This window comes from Medicago truncatula, chromosome 8 (assembly GCF_003473485.1).
Source record: "Medicago truncatula cultivar Jemalong A17 chromosome 8, MtrunA17r5.0-ANR, whole genome shotgun sequence".
Classification (NCBI taxonomy): Eukaryota; Viridiplantae; Streptophyta; class Magnoliopsida; order Fabales; family Fabaceae; genus Medicago; species Medicago truncatula.
The window spans coordinates 37,835,104-37,851,005 of NC_053049.1; the positions used below are offsets into that span (position 1 = coordinate 37,835,104).

Genomic DNA, 15,902 nt, shown 5'->3' on the forward strand with positions numbered 1-15,902 from the left:
ACTTTTATTCCAAAAAAAGTTATAAGAATCCGACAATTTAACTTTAAAATTAACGAAACCTTTAAAATTATTATCATCAATAAACTACATTAGTCTCTTAAGAAAGACAATTTTCAAGATCTAAATTTGCCTAAAAAAGACTTATGTGCTTTGTGTACGTATATTGATAGAGGGTGGTGTTTGCAAACACTTTGACATCTAAGTAGGCAAGTGAAGCGGAGCAAGGTATGAGGGAAATTGAATAGAGAATGTGTATTTTTCCCTCATTTCAATAGGAGTTAATGGTAGAAATATTAACAGTTGACATTTGCTCTTGTTTCTAATCTTTTAATAAAATTTTATTTATCTTTTGATCAAACTCTAAAGTATTAGAGCTCATTTCTCGTAAAAAAATAGTTTTATCAATGATTTATCTCGAATTTTACGTTATTAAGATCCTTTCTCATTGGGTTTAAGAAAAAGAAGAAAGGAGAAAGAAAAAAAAAAAAGAAAAAAACATGTTGCTTTGGTTGACTACAAACAATATAAAAGTTTTAGTTGCATGTCAAAAACTTGAATGAATGGACAATAAGCAATGGGAGTGGATGAGTCATATTTCCACGTGTAATTATGAATTTTATCATTCACTCACTCTTTGATTGCCATGGAACAAAAAGAAGAAAAGGATAAGGAACCAAACTGAGAGATCGGCTCTAACCAAAAAATGAGCTGCTCATTGAGCCTCCATGTTCCAAAAGCTCTACCTCCTCTTCCCTATTATTCATCACGTTCTCTCTTCATTGCTTCCAAACACAAACCATTCCACAACAACACTACTTCTACTCTTTCCAACCAATCACTACATGTAATCATTAATTTGCTTTTCTTATTCCACCAACCAATTCTCTAGTCATATTTTTTAGTTAGCTCCTTTCATTGTATTATTATATTAACTAATTATCTAACCTTAACCCATTAATTAATTATCCAATTGCAGATAGGAAAATGCAGCAGCCAGAAGCCAAATGATCCTATCAGTCTAAAGAAACCAAATTTGGCACTGCCCATTGGAGCACTTCTCTTGGCCTTGGTGAGATCATTATACTCTCTGTACATAGAAATTCAATCCTTGCTACACTTTATATCACTGCTAAAAACAAATATTTAATGGGAAAATTAGAGGGATATTTTATATACTGTCTCTAAATTTTATATAGTGTGTTAACATAGACAAAAGGTGATTATTTGAACAGGCTGACAGTCCAGCAGCATTAGCAGTCACTGGATTAAATAATAATCCGCAAGAACTTTGGTGGATTTTGACACAATTGGGGGTTGTATTCTTTTTCTACTTCCTTGTTGGGCCAGTAAGTTTTAATTTTACATTTTATGAAGTTTGCCATTATATATAGTGAGACCATAGTATATTAACTGTGAGAATTATAATTACTGCAGCCAATAATCTTGTTCTGGCTATGGAAAAGATGGTACAGAAGAAAGCTTGCGGAGATGTATTTCCAATTCATGTTTGTCTTCATTTTCTTCCCAGCGTGAGTGCAATCTCTTATAAGTATTTACAATTTGATGCAACTTATTCTAATGTGCATGGTGATTGGATCTCTCTCTTTTTTTAATTACTAATAATTTGTTTTTCTTGTGATGTAGGCTCCTTGTTTGGGTACCGTTTCTAAACTTCAGGAAGTTCCCACGGGATCCAGACATGGAGTATCCTTGGTCTATACCTGATGATCCTTCAAAAATAAGAAATGCATACTATAAGTACCCTTTTGCTGATCCTGAAGATTATGACTAGCCTTCAAACTACGACGAAACACCAACAAATCATATGTACCATTTTATTCTTAAACTACATTTTTGTTGATGTATAGGAGTATACAACGTTTTTCTGCTTTTGATCATTGAATGGGATTCAGTTGTAAAAATTAAAGGCAAAATAAAAACCAAATTTTCACTTTCAGTGTTGAACAGTGTCAAACTGTCAATTGGATTCCGTTAAAGAGTGTCCCGGGGACACTCGTTAACATTTCCCTAGATCTTAAGGCATACAACATTAAAGGAATGAAACCACAACATTGACAATTTGGCTTAGAAATGATCCCACAACATCGACACTTTGGCTTGAGTGGAGGATGATTTGGTCTAGAAGAGGCAGGTGAGGGATCATCCATGGAGGTGACGTCAATGCTGGTCACCCCACCCATAATAAAAGTTAGGAGAAACTGGCGGAAAGAACAAAGGGATTGTAGTCTTGTAGATATAGATAGATCGAAGATTTTGGCTTCCACTGATGGCAAAGATCTTCCATGGTGAGTGGGGATATGAATATATGTAGTGGGTGTGGATGAATGACAGGAATTATGTCAAAATGGACCCCGATCAAACGTGGGAGAGCCTCATAGAAGAGGAGAAAAGGTACCATAAAACTGGGGACGGGAAACCATAAGCAAGTCTTACAGCCAACAAGGAGAAGTAGAGTTTACAGAAAGAGCAGAACATCGTATTGATGGTACTGATGTCACGTGGTTGAGGATTTGCTTAACAACGTCTACATGTGAAAATTAGTAGAATGTTTTAGCAAAAAAGGAGTGCTATTTAATTTAATTTAATATGAAAAACCTTGTCACGAAGTAAATACATTTTGTATTCCACGTAAAATTTATTTTGAAAATAACTACTCAAACGTAAAACTTATTTTAAAGGACCAACAATTCTTCCATTTTTCCACACTCAATCAAATGAATCAATCACAGTTCTTCGCATAAATTTCACGAGGGAAGAAAAAAAAATCAAAGTCATAAGAAAAACATCTCTCATTTACGATATTGATCATGCAAAAGCCTAACTTCATAAAAACGTATAAACAAAATAATGGTCAAATTTCATTACCTCGGTCAAGCAGCGTGCAAAATCACAAGAGCATTGAAAAATAGTAGTGTAATGGGCATGCATGAATTAACATTACTACAAAAAGTATTACACAAATCAATCACATCACTATCATGCAGATGTTTATCAAAAAATAATATAATATAACAAAGAGTTACGGTTTAAAAAGTTACAGTCAATAGAGTTACGGCCTAAAAAAATTACGGGCAATAGATATCCATTTAACTATAAAAAGTTACGGCCTGTCAACATGATACGGAAAACAATCATCTTCTTCCTTCTCTCACTCAGTATCCTGAATTCCTGATCTTTATCGACCAAATGACAAACTCAACAAGTGTTGTTCCATTAAAAGGGAACAAATGAAGAACCGAGAAAAGTTAGGGGAAAGGACACAAGCCAATGTATATAGTGCAATAGCTATGAAAAAAACTTCGCAGTGCATCATGAAAATTCCTTTGATCCAACTAAATTAACTTATCATTAAAAAAAACTAAATTAACTTCATAATACAGGTGTAGTTGCCTCATTGGCATTTTGCCAGCATGGTGATGTAAAGGCATAAGATACTGAAATTTTAAGACTCAACAGAAGCAAGCAAGAACATCAAATAAATTATAAAATGGTCAAACTAAAGTAAACCTCAAAGTAGCATTGACCTCAACTATTCTGTGTCATCTGAACAAGTTTTGAGCCAAGTGTACAAACTCCGCATTATGCACTTTATTACGAGGCAATTGGTTTGCTGTACCCATTGTGGTTGATGTAAGCTGAAGAGAAAATCGCTATTTGATGCAACCAACTGCCGGTAATGCACAATATTCTCGAGTGCTCAGAACTGGGAATTGAAAACTACAGCGAGTTTCTTGAAATCCAAAGATTCCATGTTGGGGTAGAAAACAACAGCACCAACAGCCACAGCAAGCACGGTAAAGGTCAAAAATGACTTGCACCCATGGCCTCGTGAAACTCTTCCTGAGATTATCTTGCAATATTTATCTGCATCCTTGACGAGTACTTGACGAGCAGCATCAGTCTCCGTTGTCAATGCTTTCTCATTCTGCAGCCAAAATAGTTAAATCAGTCCGTGTCAAGGGGATTTGTAAGTGATCCTAGTTGCAATAAACGGATAGGATATATCGAGCAGACAGATGGCTGAAAAACTACCTTTTGCCTAAAGTTCTTTAGGATCTCCCTGAGTGGCTCATAAGGAGACAATTTTGTAGCTTGCTCCTTCCAGTCATCAGAAAGCTTTTTCAAAATTGCAACGCTTGCTACGATGTTCTCCTGGTAAACTTTCTCCTGCTCATATTCAATAAAGAATAAGAGCAAATAAGTTTATAGAGTTTCATGGTTATTATGTATAAATAAAAAATGCAAAATGAAAATATAATTATTTCTTGTAATAAATTTTCTTGCTCCTCATAAAAAAGATTACAAAAACTTGCAAGATCTCAATATGCTCTAGATGAACAACTCACCCATAGCTTGTAGCATTCAGTGCTTTGGTTAAAACACCAAAGTGCAATTGAAGCTGCTTCTTTTGATACTCCAGGATTGTCTGGAAAAAAAAATAATAATAAAATTCAAAATACCTTCCAAAGCACTTGGTTCATCTTAAGCCAAGATAGAGAACAGAAATCAAACAATAAAATCAGGTTTCCAACCTTCTCCTGCTGCTATGATAGCGAAATTGAATATCTGCTGTGAGACTTGTTTCATTGCTTTACTTCCAGGAGAACCGCCAAGAGCCACCTCTCTCAGAATGGGATATATGGCCTCAAATCTTTCTGTAGCCTGTATAATAGCAACATATTGACAAAAAATTGAAAGCTTTAGAGCTAAGATACATCCATATGCAAAAACACCAGAGCCAGCTGAACATCTACCTTTACTCTAGCTGAAGATGGGGGGAAAGTAACACGGATCAGAGTTTCCAATGCTGGAGGAGGAATCAATCGTTCCCCTTTTCTTACAGCACCGTTAACCAAAACAGCCCGTGCTTTAGGTGTGGACAAAATTCTGCAAGCAAATAACAAAACATAATGGTGAAGATGGCAACAGCAATAGTACGAAAAGGGGTGGAAAGGATGCCAGAAACATTTACATACTTTTCCACAAGCTGCAAAACCAAATCCCTGGATTGCGGGTTGCCACTTTTGCTAACCACTATAGGTAGGAGATTCCGCGACCAAGCATACAAACCTACTGAGAGATCTCCTACTGAAGCCTGCACATAGATTTTTAATATTAAGCATTAGCAAGATGAAGGGGTAAAATGCTGTAGTTATCCTTTTGAAAGGGTAAAAAAGAACTCTTTTTCTATTTCTAATGAGCCCACTTGGTTGATATGGCATCTACTCCTCACCTGAGCAACCATCCATACAATCACTGGGAGTTTTTCTTGTCCTTGATATTTTTTATCCTCCCTCAATTTGGGCAATACAGTAATAAGAGCATCGGGCTTTCGGCGCAATACCAATGCTAAAGCAACAAATATTGCAACCTGCAGGTCATGTAAAATCAATCTCAATCTACATCTTAAAAACAGGGGAAAAAAACGTATTTTTCATTTTGAAAGGCTAGAAATAATCATATAAAAGTTGAATGTTGAATATGATTTTAGGGACCAAAAGGCAAAAGTTACAAAATCCAATAAGTTTTTTTACAAGTCTCTGATAAGTAAAATTCACATTGTTGAAGTCAAAAAACAGGGAAACAACAATGCGCCATGCAACTCTCCAAAATCAAATATAACCTACTGGAGATGGAAGCATATGTTTTCATTTCAGCTACTACTTGTTTCCTAGTTCTTTCAATTTTAAGAGGAAACTACATTGTGAACTGAATAATGAAAGTCAAGCAGGCTGTATTATTTTACCAACTATTTGGAACTACCCAAGGTGGACAAAGACAATGGCAACCAAAGAACATGGATATTTGACCCCCAAAGTCACCAAATGCCGTCACAACTAACAACAACCACCAAGACTTATCTCACTAGGTCTGGTTGGCAACATGAATCAAATGACCCTCCAAAAGGGGAAAAATATTTCAAAACTACAAACGCATATTCTGATATTTCCAGGTCATAAAAGCACTCATGAATTGACTGCATACCCAATAGCACCAACAGAAGTTCCTTTATCTGTCTTGATATTGATCATTCATTCATATTGAATGCACAAGTCAATGAAGATCCAATAGAAAAGGGTGAGATAAGAAAAAACTAACTAAAATTAATCAATGTTGTGCCTCCTCCCGAAATTAATCATAGTCATGTGTTAATTAAACAATATTTGGGACAAGATTGTTTACTAGGCCTATCTTTGCGGTTCAGGATATGGATTCTTCAGATTCCACTGGCCCTTAATAGTGAACAAAAACACCTATTGTTCTGCCTTAGCTTAATTTGGTTTATGTTGGTGGCTGGCGTTGTTATTGGATTTTGTTTAGGACAAAAAGAAATTTAAAATAAAAGTACACCACCACAGTTTCATGACAAAGAAGACGAGTGTAAGTTACCTGAGATTTTGAAGTTACTTGTTGCACTGCCTTTTTGGAACCCTTGGTCACAGTTTGCTGGCTACCCAAGTCAGCAAGAATACTATCCAAAGACCAAAGCAGAAAGGAACTAAGTGCCTCAGGAGACCGACGATTGATCCAGTCAACTGATGTCTTGTATACAGTCTCAGATATGTGAGAAAGTGGCACCTGATAAAACATAAATACTCGGTATCAACATTCACGGAAAAAAGAAAAAAAAAAACAGAAACTAGAGCCAAGATTATGATAAACAACATCATGACAAAATGTGAACTGTGAAAAAAAATCAAATATTCTTCAATCGTCAATTCACCAAAACATCGAAACAGATTCAGCATTATTAGCGAAACAGAAACTGCAGAAACATATAAAACATTTCGGTACTGTGGTATGGGTGATAATGAAAGTATTAAAATATGAATAACATCTAATAGCATGACACATTAATATTTTAACTTGGTAGAAAAAGGTGTAATATGATCATAGATTTGCATGAGAAGCGCATACCAAACCTTAAAAAAACTACATAAGTTCGCATTATAACGGATTAACGGATTCACACATTGAAAAGATATACATTAGTTCATCCAACAATTTCATTTGAAGCTGGCACTTTTTCCTTTCCGAGGATCAATGACTTTTGCTACTCGAATTTGCAGAAAGGGTCAGACTTATAAAAACTGCTACATGGTTCATACCAAGTTTAACACATTTCTTTCTTATGCTTCTGAGACAACCAAATTAAAAGCTCCAAACGTATTATTTAGCTCTATGAGTTCCTAGTTAAGAATATAAGTATGATTTCATATCATAAACCCTGAGTTCCTAGTTAAGATATAAGTATGATTTCATATCATAAACCCTCATCATATGGAGTTTCGCAATGCAAAGAGGAAGTTTTAGCACAGCTTGATCACAAATCTTGCAACAGAAATTGGGCAATTGCACATTCAAAGCATTGAAATGCAACCCACTTAAAAATAATAATCAGTGATCCGTCCAAAAACACTAGAACATATATAACAGTTGAACAAATAGATTTACCAGCACAATTCACATAACAACAATTAGTCTTTCAATTCCATGATTTGTCATAAAAATATAGAATTTGAAACTCACATCAACAATCTTAGCCACAGGTGACTCCCTGAACAATTTCACCCAAGGAAACTGAGCAGCGCTGACAGATGAAAAAGCACGTCCAAAATAATCCGCAAACCGCATCATCTGTATCTCCTCATTCTGCTCAAACGATGCCTAATTCAAAAACAAACATGCAAAAAATTCAAATCACAAATCAAACACAATGCATGATCTCTTAAGTTTAATCAAATCCAATCACAAAACCGTAATTAAATCTCAACATTAACCAAATCAATAACCCTACCGATATATCAACGAGAAAAGTCTCCAGATCAGCTGAATCAATCTTCGCGGCAGCTTCAGCCACCGTCACCTTAGGTTTCTTCACCTTCGGCTTCTTCACCTTCTTCACCTCTTCAGCTTTTCCATTCTCCCCTGACCGATCCACATCCTCATCGTCTTCATCGTCATCATCATCATAATTACGTGATCGCTGCTTCGATCTAACCGGACCATCATCAAATTCAGCCTCCGCCGCAGTCCTCGCCTCGAGAATTTTCCTTCTCCGATCCTCCGAATGCAACTCAAGCGACTTGAAAGCAGCGTCGTTTCCGTTGAAGGTGAGTTTGTTACCGGCACCGGCGACACCGTTAGCTTCCTTCTTCTTATGCTTCTTCGCGTAGGTAACCTTCTGCCAGCCGTGATCGGCGCCGTGAGATGAGGAGTTAGATTCGGCGGTGTGGGAGATGGATCCGGAGGGGGTGTAGTTTTCATCCATGATTGAAAAGGGGGGTGAGAAAGTGATTGAAAGAAGAGAAAGTGAGAGAGAAATCGAAAAATTGGAATTGAAAAACGAAGGTGAAAGGGAATTTTTGATCATACAAAGAGTTGACTTATAGGAATTGACCTCACTATCAACACGGAATTACCGCAATACCAAGGGGTAGTTGTTTTGAAATTATAACGTGTCTTATCCAATAGATTCTTAACACCTGTGGAATAAGAATCTGCACGCAACACGTGTTTGATTAAAAACCGAAACCATCAAGTACTACTGCAATTTTATTTTAATAGTGTATTTTTCTATAATAATATGGAGAAACAATTTCTTATGTGCTTTTTGTATGGTTTTTAACTAAAAACACATATTTTTTTGGATATAACAAACTTTGAGAAAATTATGGATTTGAAGAAATCATGGTGAATTTAGTTAAAAACCATGCAAAAAATACCTAAGGAATTGTATCTAAGTTTTCTCCTTGTTGAATTTGTTACATTTGTTTGTTACATTTGAAAGTCACAAATACATATACTTTTAATTTACACGCAAAAGGTTTATAAAATATCGTTGATAATCTTCACGTGTTAACGTAATAAAAAATCGAAAGACAGCCACATGGGTGCCCATTTTTCCGCTAGTTGTACATCTATGTTATATCTAAAGAAAGTAGATCGTTTTGGACTGGTTTTTTCTCGTTCCAATTATACACTTAAGAAAATTTGATCATAATAATGTTATTTTATTGATGTCATTAAAAAGATAATGATTTATATTATATTTTTTTAGATATTATATATGTTATATGGTTGGTGCCATTGAAAATGATAAGTTTAGTTTGTTACATCTTTCAAAAAAAATGTTTAGTTGGTTACAATATGAAAATGTAAAATATCTATCATAAATTGATACTATTTAAATCAAAATCAAATTAATTTTAATCAAAATTTCATAAAAAATATTGTTCCTAATTTATACCCGTTAGCGCAATTAGAACAGTGGATGAACATGCATAGAGTACCCATCTAAACGCTAGTAAAATGTAAAGAAGATAGTAAATACAACAATTTGGGCTAATATTTTCATTTTCCAATTTAATCTTTCATTTAAGGTAATTTTTTTCTTTTTGAGGGAATTCATTTAAGGTAATTTATTTGCATTATATGTGTAACAAAAAAAAAAGTAATTTATTTGCTAGTTTTTTCTTTTATTAATATTACTTAAATTACTAATTAAAAAATAGTTAAATCTCATCAAAATATGAACAACATTTTTTTGATAAGAAAGAAGAGTGGACAAACATCAAGCGGCATCATCAACATTCCAATTAGGTTGGCATCCCTAGACACCTCTATCCTCTGTTGCCACACTCGAAATAATAAACAACATCACTACAATATAAACAACTAGTGTAGTGACCCGTGCTAAGAACGGGATTGGTCATAGTGACTCAATAATGATTTTCATATTTTGACATATACAACCCTAATATGTAGTTTGGTGAGTAATAGATGTAAATTGTGAAATTCGTAACATTTTTTAAGATGATTTTCTAAAGTATAAAATCAAGTATAAAAAAAATAAAAATGCAATGTACCAAGATGTATGTAACGTTTTTTATATATAAAAATTATACATCAGACATATGTTTTAGCCAAAATTTAATACTCTCTCCGTTCCTTTTTAAGAGTCTTTTTAGGGTGAATTTTTCGTTCCTATTTAACTGTCGTTTTGGTATTTTAAGGGTATGATTTCTCAATTATATCTTTTGTCAATTATTCTTATATATTTTCAATAAACTAATTAATGCTATATATTTGGAAAACTAAAGTTTGTTTTTTTAAACAAAGTTTGTTTGTTTTGTTTTAAAACGAAATTTGTTTCTTGTTGTCTTCAAATTTAAACAAAATTTTGTTATCTATGATAATAGTTCCATGAAAAGTTAAAATTTTAAAAATAACATAAGTGGTACTTGTTAAAAATTTCAAGAGATATGCACAATATTTAAAAAATTGTTTGTTACGAGAGAAAGATACAGCGCGCAGAAAAATAGGAATTTGTTGGAGTAAGAGAGTAGTAACTAACAACTGTTTGTTACGTATTAAATTTATTGGAAATATAAAGTGTCAGCAAAAAAAAAAAAAAGGAAATTATTAGTGGATTAAAATGAGGGTATAATAGGAAAAAAGTGTGCAAAAATACACTTTGCTATTTTTGTGTTAACATTCTAAAACGACACTTAAAAAGGAAAGGAAGGAGTACTTATATTTAAATGTTTATTTTGTATAGGTCCAATTTAAACATTCTTTATTGTTGGATTAGGATACTGATAAATATTGAAAATTTCTTCTTACTGTCATTTGAGAGAGAAAAAGGTATATATATATATATATATATATATATATAGAGAGAGAGAGAGAGAGAGCAGGGTTTTGTCATGGAAGTATGAAACGAATGGGTTCTAGTTAGTTGGTTCGACATACACGATTCTATCGGCTGCTTTTCACATGGAGAGAGCACAACATGAGGAGGAGGTCTAATTTCCTACTAAGGTTTGAAAAGTTTGATCTCTTTCAAAGTAATTATCTTCTCTTAACATATGTTTGAGATAGTGTTCCTACCTACTAGATTCTCTTAAGAAGTAAGGTCATCATTGATCTTAGTGGTACATTGTGTGTGTTTTGTAGGGATCCACACAAATTTGATAGTCATTTATTCGTCATGTCATACGTGTCTTTGCTTACCTTGTGTAATATAATGTTTGTAGGTTTTGAGTTGGTTCGACGAGGAATGGAGACATAAACAGTGTCCATATCAGTTGACAAAGACATGGAGCAGAATGCAATCCTTGATTCCGCCCCATTTTATTGATATCTCAATGAGGAACTATAGATAAATATGGGTATGTCATTTAGACCTGTGTGTACATATTTGGGGGATAATATGAATAAATGGTAGCCCTCATATTAAAAATAACGGTTAAACATAACTTAAGTGAGACATATGCAAATCATGTGTCAATTCTCAATCAATCGCTTATGCACCAACACGTTAACGCATCTTCTGGTTCTGATTTCTCCATGCTTTTTTTTTTCACAACATCGCCCCTTGATAAAAAAATTATTCATAACCTTATTTATTTATTTATGTATTTGTTCGTATTGGAATTTTCTAATTTGTTTTGAAGTTTTTTTGGTATTTTCTTCTCTAAATATATAAATAAAGATAATGGCTAAACTTGTTGTTTTTTAGTGTACCAAATATATAATCTTGGATTCTTACTTAAATTTATTTTTAATCTATTGGAGAAGATGATGAAAACAATTTAGCTTCCGCAGAAGATGAAGAGATTTATCTATCTTTTAATTAAGATTAATAATTAGAGGGGAATAAGAAACGTTGAACTAGGAAAACGAAGTAGGGTTTGAACGTGCGAAGAAGAGGAAATTGAAGCCTTAAAATATTGGTGCATAAAGAATGAGATGACAACTAACACATGTTTCACTTAAATCATGTTTTAATCTCAACCATTCCTTTTAATTTGAGGGCTACCATTTATGTGAGGGAGTTTAACTTATCATTACTATGTAAGTTGTGTTGGAGGATGTTGGTTGATAAAGATGGGTTGTGGTACAAAGGGATTAAGGCTCGCTACAAGGAAGAAGGTGGCGGCTCAAGGAGGGTGGGAGGTTGGGTTCAACTTGGTGGAAGAGTATGGCATGTATCCGTTACGAAATAGGCATGGAAGTGGGGAGTTGGTTTGACGATAACATCCTTAGGAAGGTTAGAGACGGTAGTAGTACCTTTTCTTCTAGACAGACAAATGGATTAAAGATGTTCTTTTGAGTGTTAGGTTTAGCCGCTTATTTAATCTGGCGAAAAATCCATTGTGCTCAGTGGCAGAGATGCATCATTTAGGGTGAGATGAGGGAGGAGAGGTGTGGGCGTGGCGAATAAGGTTGTTTGTGTGGGAGGATGACCTTCTTAGGAACAAATGTTTTTTTGTTATATTATACTGTTTTGCAGGATGATACCTATGACTGTTGGATATGGTTACTCGACCTAATCAAAGGCTTCTTAGTTAGTGATGTTTACCATTTGTTCACATCATCAGATCACAACACCGAGAGGGTTGCTACGGCTACTATCTGCCTTAAATATGTTCCCCTAGAAGTTACCCTCTTTGCGTGACACCTTTTTCGCAACCGTCTTCCAACAAAGGATAACCTCCTTACGCGAGGTATTATGCAGGAAGAAACAACCGTTTGCGTTGGTGGATGCGGGATTCAGGAGTCAGTGAATCATCTTTTCATCACTTGCGGTAATTTTCGGCAGCTTTGGATGCAAGTTCGAAGCTGGCTTCGTCTCTATTTGATTGATACTTATTGTGTTCAGGATCACTTTCACCAATTCAGTCACTTAGAGGGTTTCTTCAACTAACTCGTTCCAAAAAAAATATTGCAGCATGATTACTGGTAGGTAATGTAATAAAACCGTTATTATTTTTTTGGCACTAATTATGTGTATTACATTCTGATCCACCACTAAATAATTATCACATTCAAGCACTTATTTTTTTCAAAAGAGCAAAACTACTTAACTATTTTATTTTATTTTTGAGAAAAAACTTATAACCACTTAACTTGAAAACAAAATAAAACAAATGAATCACTTATAAAATATAATAATTTCCGAGTGTATTTTAGAAAGAGATTGGAAAAAAAAAAACTCACGATGTATTTATATTTTATGATTAATAAATCTCATATATTTCTCATGAAAATTTCCACGTCCAATTTGAGAAATCCAATTAGAAAATAATTTAAAACAATAAAGAAATTAATGTAATTTATAACAGTAAATGGGTTTCCATTATTGTTTTTTTACCATATTTTTAGAATTTGACTCAACCCTGTAGATAGCTGTATATTTTAAATATTTGTTCTTGGGGGAGCATACACATTTTTCTCTTTCAATACCCTGTGAAGGATAAAATAAATATCTTTTACGACAACACATAGAAAACACGTTAATTAACTAAATGTCTGAGGTTTGGCTTTATTTGAAGAAATCACTTCATTGCAAACCTCAATCATCAGAGGTTTATGTTCCAGAGGCAAATACACACCATAAAAGAGAAAATGGTTTGAATCATTCAAATAAACAGTTACGTAGTCCAAAATATCTTGGAGACAATGTTATGCTTAACCATGTTAGTCATGAAATTGTTGTTGATAGCAAAAGTGGTGAGATTAAAATTTGTCCATGTTATCCTAATTCTAAAAGCATTGAAGATCGAAAAGGTGTTGACAAATCAATTAAGGGAATCATAGCTTCAACAAAAACACATTGTGTTGACTGTGATGAATGTTGTATCTTCTCAAAGCCAAAGGTGACGGTGATGAAAGATTATAATTATATTGAACTTCCGACTACAACTTTTCCTCTTGACACTATCGAAGAAAAGGATATTTCTGAGCATTCAGGTAAGGATCAATATTTTTTTTTACTTGAACTGACGCATGAGTTTGAGGTGCTCAATTAATTCATGGTTTTTTTTTTCTCAATTCTTCTTATGACTGATTTTTACTAACAATTTTATTTTTATTTTTGTAAATTGTGCGAATGTTGCGAACTATTAGGAAAAATCATACTAATGGTTCTTGTGAATAAAATGTTAACATTAGTTTATCTGACTTTAATTTATATCCTATACCGGAGATTATATGATTGTATATGTGTTTTTTTTTTTGTGTGGCCTTTTTTACGAATAAAATTTTCAATTTGTTGTATTAAAGCCACTTTACGGAAGGGTTTATCACATGTGTTTTTTTAATGGTGCATGTGCGCGCGCATACATATACACATATATATTTTTTTTTAAGAAGAAATATACACATATATTATATTGGAGAAAAATTAGAACAAGGACAAAAAGAAACAAACACCAAAGAGATGAAACCCTCGAGTTTGATGTGTAAGATGTGAGTTTTATAAATTTTAGGGTATTATGTTTTAAAAAATCCAATCATGTTCATTTTGCAGTGATCAATCTTCACAGACAAGATTCGTCTTGGCAAATTATCAAAAAAATATGTGAAATTAGCGTTGTGAATGGTGAAAGCAATACCACATTAAAGATTGAATCTGTATTAAAAGTCCAAAACATGCAAGAGACATTTACATCCTTTGAGGAATATAGAGAGATTGTGAAAGCTAATGCTGCAAGTCTAGAGCACCCGCGATGCTTAGTTGATGGAAATGAGATGTTAAGGTTCCATGGTACAACCATTGCATGTTCTATTGGAATAAGTGGCTCTTCTAGTTTGTGCACTTTAGACCAATGTGGTCTATGTCAAATTTTGAGGCTTGGTTTCTCCGCCAACCGAAAATTACATGGTAATGCTGGTGTTTCCACAACTTCTACATGCAGAAAAGCTATTGATTCCATTATCTGTTCCAAAAAACCCTTCATGAGAAAGTGTGTTATAGTGTGTAGGGTGATAGCTGGGAGAATCAACAACCCTTTACAAGAGATTCAAGAAATTAGTGATTTAGGGTATGATTCTTTGGTTAAAAAATTGAGTTGTCAACTAGATATTGAAGAACTAGTTGTTTTAAATCCTAGAGGTGTTCTTCCTTGCTTTGTTGTAATGTACAAATTATGAAAGTTGAAAAGGTTCATCTAAAGCTTAGGTAAGAGTTTTAAATTATCGTGCTCTACAATATGGATATCGTATATTAAAAATGCAAGTTTTTACGAGTTTGGAATTTCAATGATCATATTTATGCATTGCCTTCACAAACTTGACAATTTTTTGTTTTAATTGACAGTTTGACACACTAACAATGTTTTTAAGCCACCCACTCTTATTTCTTTGAAGTTTACATGAATGATACAAAATTCATATAAGACTTGTATAATATAGTATGATTCATTGGTTACCATGACTAAAAAAAAGACATATTTAAGACAAGACAATGGAGATGCACTGCTTCAGTGTATAAAATTTTAGTGAGTACTTAGGTCATGTGCACATGTATTACTAGTGAATCTTAGTCAGTAAAATAATCATTTTTATTCATGGGAACTTATGTGTGCTTAAGCTGCATATGCTTTAGATCATCTATTCTTCCTTGATCCATTTAAGTCCTGGCACAAATAAGACTATGTTGGTTAAAAATAATAATGGATAGTTGATAAGCTAACAATTAATGGATGAGTTTATATTAGATAACAGATAACTAACTATAAAAGGGATGAATTAGTGAGTTGAATTTATATTGTTTAGTAAAATTAGCGAAATGACATATAAAGAATAGGAGACGAGCCTAGAGTTTATTTTGTTTGAGTCATTTGTTTTTTAAACATGCCCATTCAAAATAATTTTTAAAAATTACAATTTTTTATTTTTTTTACAATCTGGGCTGTGATAAAATATAGACTCGATGAGTCGTTTTGGTGGGTCAGTCCCATTTTGATAACTCTAATTGATAGATAGGGTCAAGCTCTCTCTCTCTTATTGCAAGTCGTTTTTGGATAAGAGTCATTATCACCCTTCATTGCTTACTGCGAGTGAAAGGTATAACTTGTCATATGTTGGAATAA

The 15,902-nt window shown here is 33.6% G+C and overlaps 3 protein-coding genes across 3 annotated transcripts; 2 read left to right on the forward strand and 1 right to left on the reverse strand.

Annotated features, from left to right (window-relative positions):
• Positions 1–628: 628 nt before the first annotated feature.
• Positions 629–1,957, forward strand: LOC120577717 (NAD(P)H-quinone oxidoreductase subunit L, chloroplastic). The gene is made up of 5 exons (XM_039829529.1): positions 629–844; positions 977–1,069; positions 1,233–1,346; positions 1,435–1,529; positions 1,645–1,957. The coding sequence occupies exons 1-5, from the start codon at positions 704–706 to the stop codon at positions 1,790–1,792; spliced, it is 591 nt and encodes a 196-aa protein (XP_039685463.1). The 5' UTR covers positions 629–703; the 3' UTR covers positions 1,793–1,957.
• Positions 1,958–3,289: 1,332 nt separating this feature from the next.
• LOC120577716 (transmembrane protein 214-A) lies at positions 3,290–8,414 on the reverse strand. Its single transcript, XM_039829528.1, has 10 exons — positions 7,820–8,414; positions 7,552–7,689; positions 6,412–6,600; positions 5,255–5,392; positions 4,998–5,116; positions 4,776–4,908; positions 4,554–4,683; positions 4,368–4,447; positions 4,054–4,188; positions 3,290–3,946 (listed from the first exon to the last, which is right to left on the reverse strand). Exons 1-10 carry the CDS (start codon positions 8,393–8,395, stop codon positions 3,719–3,721), a joined length of 1,866 nt encoding a protein of 621 aa, XP_039685462.1. The 5' UTR covers positions 8,396–8,414; the 3' UTR covers positions 3,290–3,718.
• A 4,920-nt stretch (positions 8,415–13,334) lies between these two features.
• On the forward strand, positions 13,335–14,961 carry LOC120577578 (uncharacterized). Its single transcript, XM_039829174.1, has 2 exons — positions 13,335–13,779; positions 14,339–14,961. The coding sequence occupies exons 1-2, from the start codon at positions 13,335–13,337 to the stop codon at positions 14,959–14,961; spliced, it is 1,068 nt and encodes a 355-aa protein (XP_039685108.1).
• Positions 14,962–15,902: the final 941 nt, after the last annotated feature.

What these genes read in the sequence shown, in the direction of transcription:
- LOC120577717 (XM_039829529.1), top strand. Translation starts at nt 704, where the DNA reads ATGAGCTGCTCATTGAGCCTCCATGTTCCAAAAGCTCTACCTCCTCTT. An exon ending in TTTCCAACCAATCACTACAT is followed by an intron (nt 845 to 976) that starts GTAATCATTAAT and finishes ATCCAATTGCAG; the next exon opens with ATAGGAAAATGCAGCAGCCA. An exon ending in GAGCACTTCTCTTGGCCTTG is followed by an intron (nt 1,070 to 1,232) that starts GTGAGATCATTA and finishes TTATTTGAACAG; the next exon opens with GCTGACAGTCCAGCAGCATT.
- LOC120577716 (XM_039829528.1), bottom strand. Translation starts at nt 8,395, where the DNA reads ATGATCAAAAATTCCCTTTCACCTTCGTTTTTCAATTCCAATTTTTCG. An exon ending in CTTTTCTCGTTGATATATCG is followed by an intron (nt 7,690 to 7,819) that starts GTAGGGTTATTG and finishes TTTTTGAATTAG; the next exon opens with GCATCGTTTGAGCAGAATGA. An exon ending in CTGTGGCTAAGATTGTTGAT is followed by an intron (nt 6,601 to 7,551) that starts GTGAGTTTCAAA and finishes ATGTTTTATCAG; the next exon opens with GTGCCACTTTCTCACATATC.
- LOC120577578 (XM_039829174.1), top strand. Translation starts at nt 13,335, where the DNA reads ATGTCTGAGGTTTGGCTTTATTTGAAGAAATCACTTCATTGCAAACCT. An exon ending in GGATATTTCTGAGCATTCAG is followed by an intron (nt 13,780 to 14,338) that starts GTAAGGATCAAT and finishes TTCATTTTGCAG; the next exon opens with TGATCAATCTTCACAGACAA.